General features: G+C 37.7%; 1 protein-coding gene across 2 annotated transcripts in view; it reads left to right on the top strand.

Annotated features, from left to right (window-relative positions):
• Positions 1–13,911, top strand: part of ZMAT4 (zinc finger matrin-type 4) — a 348,843-nt gene that overhangs the window by 293,224 nt on the left and 41,708 nt on the right. For both annotated transcript variants that reach the window (XM_045459673.1, XM_045459684.1), the window contains exon 6: positions 2,891–2,987. In XM_045459673.1, the coding sequence (XP_045315629.1) occupies positions 2,891–2,987 (97 nt within the window). The remainder of the gene's footprint in view (positions 1–2,890; positions 2,988–13,911) is intronic.

Genomic DNA, 13,911 nt, shown 5'->3' on the forward strand with positions numbered 1-13,911 from the left:
AGCTGAAGTCAGATGCTTAATGGACTGAGCCACCCAGCTACCCCTAGAAAAATAATTTTTAAATATCTCCAAATGTTCAGGTACCTGGGTGGCTCAGTCAGTTAAGTATGGCTCTTGGTTTCAGCTCAGGTCATGATCTCACGGTTCGTGAGTTTGGGCCCTACATTGGGCTCCATGCTGATAGTGCAGAGCCTGCTTTGGATTCTCTGTGTCTCTCATTCTCTGCCCCTCTGTTACTCGTGTTCACTCTCACTCTCAGAATAAATAAACTTTAAAATAAATAAGTAAATAAATAAATATCTCCAAACTTTATTAAAAGTTACTTTTTCCCCCCTCTCTCAGCTCAGATTTTGCTTGGGCTGCCGATTTGCTGTGAAAAAAAGACAGTTCAGTAGGGTCCTTTCTTTTTCTCTGCTCAGGGCCTTTGCTTGTCTTCTAGGGCTTTTGCTTTTATCCCTTTAGCTCAGAAGGCTGCCTCAGGTTCCTCCAGAGTGGAGGGATGCAGGGTGTCAGGTTAGAAGGGGAAAGGGATTGAGGTGCCTGGGTGACTCAGTTGATTAAGTGTCCAGCTTCCGCTCAGGTCATGATCTCACCGTTTGTGGGTTAGAGCCCCGCGTTGGGCTCTGAGCTGACAGCTCAGAGCCTGGAACCCACCTCAGATTTGGTGTCTCCCTCTCTCTCTGCCCTTCCCCCGTTCATGCTCTGTCTCCCCCTGTCTTTCAAAAACTGAATAAAAGTTAAAAAAAATTAAAGAAGGGGAAAGGGATAAGAGTTGATTTGATAGATATGCATACAAAGCTGGTATAGATCCTGCCAGATCCGGCGGGGGCTGCAAACAGACTCTTCATTTCATGGAGCAATTTCTTGGCTTTCTCAGGAACTCAGCATTACTCAATATGGGCTAAGTATCTCCTCTGGGGACACTTTAAGCTCCAGGTTAGCCAGCTGAACACTCTTAACCTCTTTCTGATGAGGTCTTATTGCCCCTAACTCCAATATCCAAGACATCACCAAACTAGCCCCACTAATACCCAGTACACACATGGTCTGTGGGAAACTGACACATACCTTTTACTCTGACAAGCTGTGAGAATACAGGCCATGCCCAATCTTGCCACCTTTCTTGCTTTGCTATCAAGGTGGCTGGCTAACCAGCCACAGACTCTAGCATTTTGGATCTTGCAGGTGGTATAGAGTCTAGTAAGTACATGGCTTCTTGAGTGCAAGGAGGCACTTCTCGAGTTCTCTAGGGAGTTAGTTCCATTGAATTCTTTTCCCATAGGTTTGAGGTGAGAGAGAAGGACACCCCCAATTCACATGGACGAGGGTAAGTAAAACTTACAGTTCAATATGTCTCCTTTAGGAAATCCTCCACCTATCTCTTTCTTTCTTCTCCACCTCTTTTTTAGACTGGTGGTGGGTGGTCAGCTGGGGATCAGAAACTGGTTCTTGACTCTTTTCTTTGGATGTTTTGAAATGGGGTTCTCGCACTTCACTTTAGTAATATGGGTGTAGGGCTTCAACTTAGGGCTTCATCTGGGACATTGGCAAAAAAAGCATTCCATTTTAACATCTCTTTGAAATCATAATAATAGCTAATTTATATTGATCACTTCTTATGTACCAGACACTCTTTCATACATGCTTTATCTCACTCTGTCTTTCCCAAAATCCTTTAAGGAAACAGAAATCCAGAGAAGTCAAATAATTCATGTAAACTCACCAGATTGCAGGTTACAAAATTCTGCTGACATTGTGCATTATTTTCCTTATAGAAAAATGGGAATGATTTTGTCTCTTAGAAAGAAAATGGTATGCATTCATCAGAAAAAAAAAATTGCTACAGCTGTTTATAATTCTGGCTCTTTTGATAGTAAGACGTAGAATTTTGGAGAAAATTAGTAACTGTCACTTGGTAATCATTTTAATATATTTTATTCACCTAATTCTTAGAACATCCTTGTGATATGAATGGCTTTATCTCCATGTTGAGGCCAGGAAGAAATTATGTGACTTCCTCTAGATCATACAACCAGGAATAATTGGAGCCAGGATTTAAATCCAAAATTTTAGATCCTGCCTTCAAGTTTGCTTTTCTCTCTACTCTGATGGGACATTATAGCAGAAGGAATATCTTTAATGTGGGTCTCTGAACTGTGGCAAATGTTTAAAGTTTTTTGGTTAAAGCTACTTTCTAACATGTTTGACTCTAGATAAATCAATATTATAAAGAAGTCAAAGTTTTTGCTAACATCCTTGAAAGCAAAGAGCATCTTATTCATCTTAGAATCCCTAGAGCCCAGTTCAAAGTTGATACTTTATTAATGAATGAATTGAATGAATTAAACTAATAAGCAAATTAATGAATAACTTTCTTTTAAACTCTTGAGTGGAATGTAAACTTTTATGTGAATTAGATTATCAGCGTTCTCTTGGGTATTTACATTTTATAAGATGACCCTGGAAGAACTCAAATGAATGAGGTCTAAAGCTGAATTTCTGATTCTACCATTGGAATAGGGTTGAAAGAGTAAGTGAGACAGAGTTTTTCTCTGGAGTCTCAAATTTCATTGCAGAGAGAACAGGTTACCCTGTCTCCATGCCTTAAGGAAAAAGTAGAATGCGTCCTTTGTTTGTGTCAAAATATGTCCAGAAACCTTGTATCTAAAGGAAGCATGTTCTAATAATTTTAGTTATCCAGAAATAGAGCAGCCTGCTTCTAACTTCTGCTAAGGGATGTGTTGGCTGGGCTCTGGAAGGAGAATTGAAATGTTGGTGTGGTAGACCAGATGACCTCTAATACTCTGTCCTGACCTTTTAAAGATTCTGGGATGCATTCAGGTAGCTGATGGCAAGGACACAGCTAATCAAGTCTGTCTGTTGTCCACAGGTCTGAGGCGCAATTACAGATGTACCATCTGCAGTGTCTCTCTAAACTCCATAGAACAGTATCATGCCCATCTGAAAGGATCTAAACACCAGACCAAGTAGGTACTTTCATGCTCTCACTCTTTGGGCCTTTTGTGTATAATTTATAGCATGGTGAAAAAAGGCTAACATTTTACTTATTTCAAAATAAGTCAATAGAAACAGGATCTCTTTATCTTCAAATTTCCCTTGATATTTATGTTGAAGCCTCCAGGGTCTACCTAGCACAACTTAAAGAATGGCTTCTTCTTTTTTGGCACAAGCAATGACAGGCTTTTTTGTTTGCTTATTTTCATTCTTTAATTTTTTTAAGAGCAGCTCAGCATATTTTCACAAACTTCAGGAAACTTTTAGAGATATACTAAGTGTTTCTAAATAAACAATTTTATCTGTGTTTGGAGGATGTGGCAGACTTCGGTGTTGTGAAGTCAAATTCTATGATTTTCTTCTACCACTTAACATTTCTAGATGAATATTGTTGATTAGTATAGAAACCCAACAAATCCCCTGCTATATTAAGTTATTCCCATGCATAGCTATTTTCCAATTAAATGGAAGCTCATTTCATTTTTCTCCCAAATTTCAGATAGCCAGAAAAGCCTATTGGGCATAATTTCACCTACATATTTCCCAGTATAAATATACTGTGCATCTTTTAAAAAACAGTGACATTAGCTTTGTAGGCATTTTTAAAGTAGCTGCCAGGACTGCTAATAAAATCTAATAAAATAGGGGGAAAAAGCAAAGAATATCTCAAAAATATGCAATTTTCCAGAGTGTAATTGTTTTAATTTCACTCCTATTCATTAGTAGAATTGTTTAACAAATTTAACTATGTCAAGGCCTTGTGATTAATGAATGATTCATTCAACAAACATTTATTGAGCACCCACTATGTGTCAGATTTCAAAGTGTGCCCCGGGGAAGAAAAGATGAATCAAATTAGGCCTTCCTCTTGTGGAGCTCCCTGCCAGGCAGAGGAAACAGCCATGTGAACACAGGGATTATTCTCTAATACCAGGATGTGTACACCCAGAGCTTTGGGTACCCAAGAGGGAACAACCAGGCCAAGTTGACAGGGACATTGGCGAAGAGCCTGGGCACATAAATGAGGTTGTGGTCTGATTTTACTCACCATCACAATAACCTCACTGCCCAGCACAGCACTTGACACATATGAAGGGCTTCATAAACATTTTGATCGAATGGATGTGTGATTTTAAAAGATGAGTGACAACTTTCCAGGCAGGGGCATGAGGAAAGTGCATTACAGTCAAGGACTTTATTATTATTATTATTATTATTATTATTATTATTTTATTGTTTGCAAAGGTATCATAAAGATGTAGGTCACAGGGGTCTGGTGTTGGTGAGGAAATTTAAGCCTGGAATTAGTTAGGACTCTCAGTATTCCCTCAATTGGCTCTCTCTCCTGAGTCAAATCCCCTTTCATGACTTGCTTTACTCTGATCTACCCCAGAGGGTTTTGTTGAGGTAATTCTTCAAAAAGACTGTCTCTGATTCGTGATGGAGTACCTAGGACACTTGTATTGATTACTGGACACCTCCCCGCCTTCCCCTAACAGTTTACTCAGTGTGTCTCTAGTATTTTGTGACAGGCACTGAATGCAGTCTTACCAACATGACATCTGATGGACACAAAGACACATTACAAGCAGCTGCAACAATAAATGATCATCTTTTAGAGGCATGCATTTATTGCTCTTAACAAATAAAAAGAAAATGGTAGACAATAGTGACTTTAAGTGGCACAAATTAGGTAAATAAATAATGCAAATAGTATCTCCAGCTCCAGGAATATCTCTATGTGTACCTATACAACTTCATGTGCCAGAAAGTGTGCTAGGCATTTCCACACCCATCATCTCATTTAATCCCTTTAACTACCTTCAGATAAATGTCATTAACCCATTATTTTACACAAGAAAGTTAAGACTCAGAGGGACCAAAGCATCACCTTGCCAACAAATGACAGAACCAGTACTGAACCTAGTAGTGTCTGACTCAGGCTCACTGAACTACCACAGTGAGGACTGCCAATAGAGAGTACCAGGATGAACTTTGAAAAAGAGAACATTCCTTTCCCAGTGGCTTTAATAAATAAATGTGACTTCAGAAGTGTACATCTCCTACCATGATTTCTTTCCAGTAAAAAAGACATTTGTCTCAACCTCAGAAGTACAAGGTTGTTCTTCTAAAGAGTGAAATGAGGGAAACATGAGGGGAATAATTGCAAAAGCCCTGTCCTGTGTGACTGTTTCATCTGCCCTTTTACCTAATTTGGATATTGCATGTGTGTGTGTGCGTGTGTGTGTGTGCGCGCATGTGTGTTTACAAGACAGATTGTTCCATGAGTCTTTTGTAATCAATCCCCTTGTCAGGTTTGGAATCAAGTTGATGCTGACCTCACTAAACAAGGTGAGAGGTCTGCCCTCTGTTGCTAATCTCTGAATGAGTTTGTAGTGAACTGTTTTCACTTCTTACTTAAATATTAGGAAGAATTCATTAGGGAAGCCATCTGGACCTGGAGATTATACTGTGGGAATGTTTTTATTGAAAATTTAATTTCTTCAATGAAGCCCTGTTCATATTTTCTATTTCTTCTTGTATCAGTTTTAATAAGTTATTTTTCAATGGCTTTGCCCATATTATCTACATTTTTAAATGTATTGGTATAAAGTTGTTCATGGTATCTCCTGATTTTATTTTTAATGTCTGTGGGATATTTTTCATTCCTAATATTGTTTATTTGTCTCTTCTCTTTTAAATTTTTTTATAGTTTTGTTAAAAGTTTATCCATCTTTGAGTCTTTTTGAGGGATGAATGTTGGGATTTGTTGACTTTTTTCTGAGTACAGCTCTTTTCTGCCATTAAAAAAAATGTTTTTCTTTCTAGTCCCTATGTATTTAATTTTCATTTTCCTCCATCAGATTCTTCATAGGAAAGTGTAGATCATCCATTTTTAAGTATTTCCTTTTCTCCTAAAATATGCATTTAAGGTTCTCAATATTCCTCAATAAACTGTTATAGCTATATTCCACAAGTTATTTTTTTTGTATCCTAGAGGTTTTATATGTATTTTAATTATTATGTATTTCAACTTATTGTCTGACTTTTACTGTAATTTCTTGTTTTACTTATGGTTATATATAAGTGCTTTGCTTAAAATCTAACATGTGGGGAATTTTTCTATTTATATTTTGGAGGATTAATTTGTACTGGATTTCACTGGGGTCAGAGGACATACTCCAAATGATTTCAGTCTCCTGAAATTTGGATAGACTTGCTCTGTGCCCCAGGCAAATGTTCAATTTTGATAAAACTCCATGTTCCCTTGAAAAGAATGTGTCTTTTCCAGTAATTGAGTAAGTGGTTCTGTATATCAATTAGGTCAAGTTTATTAATCTTGTTTTTTAATCAAATTTTTTAATCTTCTGTGTTACTGATTTTTTGTCTGTTTTTATATCCATGAGAAATAGAGGTACTTAAAAAACTTCTGACTAAAAATATGGATTTGTCTACGTGTCCTTTTAATTCTACTTCTTTGCTTTATATGTTTAAAGGTATATTATTAGATGCTTACAAATTTAAGAATTTCTAAAAATATTTATGGAATTGGCCCTTTTGTCATCATGAAATGTCCTTTGACTAGTAACACTGTTATTAGAGTACATTGACATCAGCTACCCCAATTCTTCAGAGCTTCCAAAGTTTTTCCTTTAAATTTTAGCCAGCTTTTGTTTTGTTCTCAGGTGGAAGGTTAGTATGATACTCTCTCAGAGCTGAAATTGGAAGTCAGCCAAATGGTTCTTAACGACTCTAATCTGACCAATTAAATCACCATAAATATTAAGGTGTCAGTAATTTTCAAGGACTTTTATTTATATTTTCAGTAATAACTTCTAGAGAGGTGTTCAGATGGGTTGTGTAGTGGAAAGAACACTGAATTGAGTCAGGGGATTTTATTTCAAGTGCCACTTCACCATTGAGTGACCAGGGGCAGTAACAAATGTCCTTTAGGCCTCCGTTACCTCATAGATAAGTGATTAGTGATGACAAGAACAGGACAAGTACATGTCCACTTCCCGTACCTTGCTCACGATCCTGGTATTCTTTCCTGCTGCTACTGAATTCAGCCTTAACATTCTCTCCCCAGTCAGCCTCTACTATTTTACTGGAGCTAGCAATGTCTTCCAAAATTATGTCCACCCAGAAGCTCAGAATGTGAACTTTTTGGTAAATAGGGTCTTTGCAGATGTAAACAGTTAAGAATCTCAAGATGAAATCATTCTGGTGTCTTTATGAGAGGAAGGAAGGGATATTGGGGCACACAGAGTAAAAGGCCACGTGAAGACAGATGTAGAGATTAGGATTGTTTCTACCAGCCAAGAAAATCCAGGAGCCAGCAGGGTGTGGAAGAAGCAAGGAGGGATTCTCCTCTAGAGCTTTTGGAAGAGGCCGCTGACACCTTGATTTCAGGCATATATTCTCTAGAGCTGAGAATATATTTCCATTGTTTGAAGCCACCCAGTTTGTGGTACTTTTTTTAGGGGAGCCCCAAGAAATGAATGCATTGTGAAACGTACTTGCCTTGTTCCACAAGTATCCTTTTAGTTATGTTTTCTAGGCATCTCCTTCTTATGTCTATGCCAGTACTAACAGCAATGATGATGATGTACATGGTGAGGATGCCACCACTGTTAACTGGAGGAAACTTCTGCATAATTGGAGTATAACAACAAATTAAAACACTTTGAAAGTGTTATTATATATAATATGCACAGCATCCCTGTAATTGACCAGATGTTCACATCTCCATTTTATAGGTTAGAAAATTAAGAGTCTGAGAAGTGACTTGTCCAAGGCCCCAAAAATAATTGGTTGTCAGACCCAAGGGCAGAAGTCAGGGTATCGGCCATCATTACTATCACTGCTATAATAATACTTAAATAATACCATTATTAACATATTGCTCTTTCCTAGTAGTAAAGAGCCTTTTTGTTTTTTTGGCAAATGTCATAAACAGCAAAATGGCAGTCAAATTTTGCTCCATTATTACATAACAAGAGAAATATTAAGTATCTAATGAGATTAAAGGTTTAGAAATGCAAATGATCACATTGACATATAAAGCAATTGCCTGTTAGTAGATTTTTCAGGCTTTCCAGGGGATATAGTCTGTCAATTAGTACCAATGAGTAGAATGAAATTTAAAGGCACATGGGTACATACCATAGACTAATGAACGTTTCCCCCATAATGTACTTAAATTTGAGTTTAGGGAACACTTCAAGCCTAAGGACATTACATTACCTAGAAATAATGGATATAAAAGTTGTCATTACTTACTTCGATACTTCAGTTGGTTGAAAATGAGACACAAGTGTCTACGAGAATAAATCAGACTGACCAAAAGTTAGTAGTAATTTCTAAATGTACTTCTTCCTTTGAGAAGAAACTTTAAATGGTGATATCCATTGCTTTTTCTACAGTTCTTCCCAACTAGTGTGAATCCTCCAAAGTCTTCATATCATTCATTTTTCCATTATATTCATTTATTTCTTAAATGATTGAATGGATATTTAGCCTAATTTTCAGAGCTGGAATGTATTCATTTGTTTTAAATACCTTGGAATTCAGTTCTTACGTTTAGGGTAGCAGTTAGTTATCTGAGGAGTATACAATAATAAATAAGATAGTTTTGCAAAGAAACCAACCATCAATAACTGTCTGTACTTTTAGGGGTGCCTGGGTGGCTCAGCAGTTAAGCCTCTGACTCCTGGTTTTGGCTCAAGTCATAATCTCACAGTTCATGAGTTCAAACCCCACATCAGGCTGTGTGATGACAGCGAGGAGCCTGCTTGGAATCTGTCTCCCTCTCTCTCTGCCCCTCCCTGGCTTGCTCTCTCTTTCTCTCTCTCTCTTAAAAAATAAATAAACATTAAAAAAAATTTAAAAAAGAACCATCTGTACTTTTAATAAAATAAAAGTAGTTTAAAGCCCCAAGAAATATTTGGAAGCAAACAAACCAACGAGCAAGAAATCAATGCATGGGCATCTTCAAAGGCTAAAGATCTAGATATTTTTGGTGGAATTTTCAATATGGTTTACTGGCATATCCAAGAACTTCAAGAATCAAAAGAGTTGGGACTTTGGTATTGTGCAATATTTTTTCAACAGAAAAGGTTTTTTGGTTTGTTTTGTTTTCTGAAAAACAGAATATATATGTCATCAGTGACATTCTGAGATAAGCAGGGCATAAGATAGGCTTTAAAATAGAGCTGCCTTTCTTGAAGAGCATTAGGTTATTTCTCTTCAGCTGATACTTTGTAAATTGCTCAGAAAGTCTTGAAATAAAGGGTGAAATCTAGAACCCCAGGCAACAGCATTTTGACTCTGGCTGTGCAAAATGGCTTTTCTAGAAGTAGGCTTACAGACTGTCGCTAAGTCTTTCTAGCCAAGGGGAATCCTAGGTGCTGTAAATAGGGTGCCTGCTGTAGGCATGAGACACAAGGATGTGGCAGGGCCTGTAGGTCAGAGGGTGTTCTCTATTTAGCTCTGTTTTTAATAGGCAGAACATTCAAGTCCACTACTGTCAAGAGCCCCCACTTCTTTGAGAAAGGCCGCTGATGAGGCAGAGTTCAACTTCTCAAAGGAAAAACAGCCTGTAGAGAGAAGAATTCCAGAGAAGCCAGAGCAAAGCTATACATCTCTCTATATATAGCACCAATGCACAGGCAATCCTAACAGCTCTATTTTTCCAAGTCTCACTTGCATGCTTTTGCTAAATACGCCATACCTAGGGATACATTATAATCATAGTATGTGACTAGATTAGGCCTTTGCAGGCTTGAGAAGAACTAAATGGGGAGCACTTTCATTCTTTCATATTACTTTCAGAATTACCAATGGCACCTAATATTCTTTAGCTCACTCATTTACTACCCTCCCCTTTTTTTTTGGGGGGGGGGGAGCTGGTAATCATTATGTTGTCTTGCTTGAAATTTGCATGAGTCATGGCTGTCTCCAGAGTAGTTGTGAGCTGATGATTTAATGTCTCAGATTTAACTGTGGACCACATTGAACACCTTTCGTGTTCTTTGTTATGCTGCTTCAGCTAGTCACCCAGGACCAGTCACCAAGGCTTGGTTCTGAAGAGTGCATCTGCATCAAGGAAAAGAAATGGCAGGAGGGTTGTGGATGCCCACAGGCTTGGCGTAGGAGGCACATGTCAGCACCACTTCTCACACCCCGTGCAGCTTTTCAGAGCAAAAAATAATTTTTTAAACCAGTCTGTTGAGACTCAACTTACACACAACAAGATAGGTCACTTTAGCAGTACAGTGGGATGGTGTCCACCATGTCACTAGCAGCCCAATCAACGTACAGAACATTTTCATAACCACCAAAAGTTCTCTTGGACCCCCTTTTCAGCTCATACCCCAACCCCCACACCTCCAGCCAAACACTGATTTCCGTCCCCATAGCTTAGTTTGACTGTCCTGGAACTTAATGGGATAATATTATAGGTATCCTTTTCGGTCTGGTTTCTTTGCCTCAGCTCAATATGATGGTTTGGAGATTCATTCACTTTATTCCATGCATCAGTAGTTCTTTCTTTCTCCACGTGGTTTCCAACTAATTGTGTCCCCTCACTGAGCTTCATTGAGCGTCTTCATCGAAACATGAGGGGGCTGGAAAATGGGGTAGTCAAAGTCTGTGTTATTTCTAACATTCTCTAATTTTATGACTTTGAGGCTTACCTTCTTTAACTCTTTAATATTTTTCAGCTGGATGAAATTGATTGTAAACATAATTCTTCCTTAGTGTTTACTTCTCTGCTGCTAGGTGGCCCAGAAGCTGACCAGTCCTTTAAGCGTTAGTCCTGTGAGAGGAGAGGTATCCTGGAGGCCTGTCCTTAAACAAAAGGCAAAGGGACTTTTCTAGTGCTTATGATTTGGGGCAAAAGGAGTAGAGTTGGTTGTGTAAAAGGTAAAGAAGTTTATTTTTAACTTTATTCCAAGCTATGAATACAGAACCTAATGTTGGTGCCTTCTTAAGCACACAGGAATAGGTAGGAGGGAATTGGGAGGGTTCTAAGGTAGACTTTGGCCCCTCACCTGAGCAGGTCAGGCCTCTGGACTTGCACTCTTTCTGGGTTTTCTGTAAGTTACCATAAGCACTTCTCTCACATTTCACCAGAGTTAATTAAAAATGAGGGTATGTCCATTTGTAAACTATTTTTAGCTGCCATTGACTTTTAGTCCAATCAGACTTAAGTAGAATATTGAGCTTTGCCAACATTTGTCTAATCTCTTAAAGGTTATCCTGGAACATGAAATGCCAGGGAATTGAATTAAATGAATGAAAGATCTCACTTCATTTAGGTCAGTTTTGTTGGGGAAGTGGGGAGAGGAGATGAGATGGAAATGGAAATCTGCCTGTGGTCTCCTTACTGAGTTCAAGTTCTCTATCACCTCTCTGAAGGGTGGAAGAGAAGATTGAGTAGGGTCCATTTGGCTCTGTTTTCCATAGTGTGGATGGGGTAGTGTTGAATGGACAGATCAGCCCCTCACCACATTTAATTCAATCCCACGACCAAAATCTATCAAACATCTACTACGTGTAGGGCATTAAACAGGCCTTAAGGATAACAGAAGGAGATGCAGAGATAATTATACCTCTCTACACGTTTATAATGTAGAGAAGATGCAAAAAGTAGTCAAGTAATTACAATTAAGATCAACATAGGATATGGTAAGTCCAGAAGTACAAAATATTGGGGCACCTGGGTGGCTCAGTCAGTTGAGCATCTATTTCGGCTCAAGTCATGACCTCACAGCTCGTGAGTTCGAGCCCCGCATCAGGGTCTGTGCTGACAGCTCAGAGCCTGGAGCCTGCTTCAGATTTTGTGTCTCCCTCTCTCTCTGCCCCAACCCACTGACATTCTGTTTCTGTCTCTCTCAAAAATAAATAAACATTAAAAAAAAAAAAGAAGAAGTACAAAATGTTGCTGAAATTCAGAGGAAGAAATAATTGCATCTGGTTGGGGATCATTGGAAAAGACTATTGTAAAGTGAGTGCAGTAAAATGGTTTGGGAATGAAAATGTCTGGTTTAATCCTTACTCTACCATCTACTAACTGTATGACCTTGAGCATGTTACTTAAAGGCCTCTCTGTGACTTGTTTCCACATTAGGAAAATATATCAGGTTATTTACAAAACTTAAAACTGATTAGAGTGGGAATTAAGTTTTAAGAACAACAAAAACAATAATAGCAAAAAATACTCAAGTGTGTAGACAGTACTTGGCATGAAGTTTTTTCTCAATAGGTGTTAATTATCATTTTATAGTAATGAAATTGCATTTGAAATGTACCTCGAAGAAGAGGTAGCTGGATGTCGAGGTAACATTTAATACTTCTGTTCCAGGTACTTCTTCTGCAAGACTGTCCCAGAATTCTTAACAGCAAACTCTAGTTTCTTGCCCAAAGTTGGGGCTTCTGGACTCACACACAAGCTCAGGTCTACTCAGTGTTTAGAACCCAACTGACCTTAATCAGACAATTAGATAAAAAGAATGATCTGAGAGAGGCCTTCAAAGAATGTCCTCATTTTGAGTTTCTTGCAGTCATTTGCTTTCTACCTGCTCCAAGTCCTCATTTTATACAACATTTCAAGCTTGATATTCAATCTTCCAACACCAGAAAGAACATTTTCTGCACATTTCCAATTACATGTGGTCTCTAAACCCCAGCTCCTACTCAGGCTTTCTGCTTTATCCAGCTCTCTGATAACCAGTTGCATTTTGTCAAACATCTGTTATTAACACATTTTTCTCCAAAGACCATGGATTATAAACATTGAAAATAAATAAAATAAATTGAACAATCCTCCTGGCTGAATTTCCTAAAATCGTTGTCCTAATATTCTTTGAGACTCTCTGGATAGAGTATCTTTACCATTTTGATTAGAGGGGTTTATTTTTCTTTCCCATTTGCATTTTTTATTTTGCCATTTAAAAAGAGTATTTGTATTCTTTTTTCTCAAACACCTACAGCTCATACTAGAATCTGGCTAATCTCAACATTAACTGATTAAATCCAGCTTTGAGTCACGGTGTTTGATAAATGCCTAAATCTTCCAAAATTGGAAGGGTTTTCCCAAAAAAACAAATGAACTCTGTGTATAAGGGTGACATCTTTTTAAGTGTTGGCCACTATTATTTAAGTTATAACTTAATGATAAACATTTTGAAGATATTTTGTTTCTTTTCTTTGAGTTAATATTATCTGGACCATTCTATATTGTGCTAAGAATAGCCAGATATAGCCAGAATCTGGACCTCAGTCAGAATATAAATTTACATAACCATCATTATAGTCATATATATCTGCCACTCTTAATAGTCTTTAACAACAAATAGAAAATGCATGGTTTTCTATAGCTTTTAGGGTCACAGAAAAATCTCAGTCCATTTCATGCTGAGTAGTCAAATACAAATCAAAATCTATAAAGCTAGCTTTCAGAAATGTTGGTGATATTTCAAGCTCAGAACACAAGTAGTTCAAAGCTCTACCCACAGCCTCTGGTGCTATTATCGTCTCCAGAGATATATGTCTTTTCTCTTCCTTATTTAAGTGCCCTTTCTTCTAAAGACACCTAATAGGCTAACATGTGCACTTTACTCTTTTTGAATTCTAAAACCATAACCACCGAACTTATTTCTGTTCTAACAAAAAGATCATATAATAACCTTTAAGTAGATGAGTTTCAGACCTCTAATTTTGTTTCCTTGACAATGGATAAAGTTGAAATAATGGATTTCGTTTTCTAACATCTTTTCAGCGCTAAGTAAGATAAACTTACTAATAAGTAAGATTTTCATGGTCAGACAACTTACTAAATTAGAATCTATGTCCCTGAGTATCTATATCAGAAAAGGACACCTTAAGTGTCTG

The sequence above is a fragment of the Leopardus geoffroyi genome, chromosome B1 (assembly GCF_018350155.1).
Source record: "Leopardus geoffroyi isolate Oge1 chromosome B1, O.geoffroyi_Oge1_pat1.0, whole genome shotgun sequence".
Lineage (NCBI taxonomy): Eukaryota > Metazoa > Chordata > Mammalia > Carnivora > Felidae > Leopardus > Leopardus geoffroyi.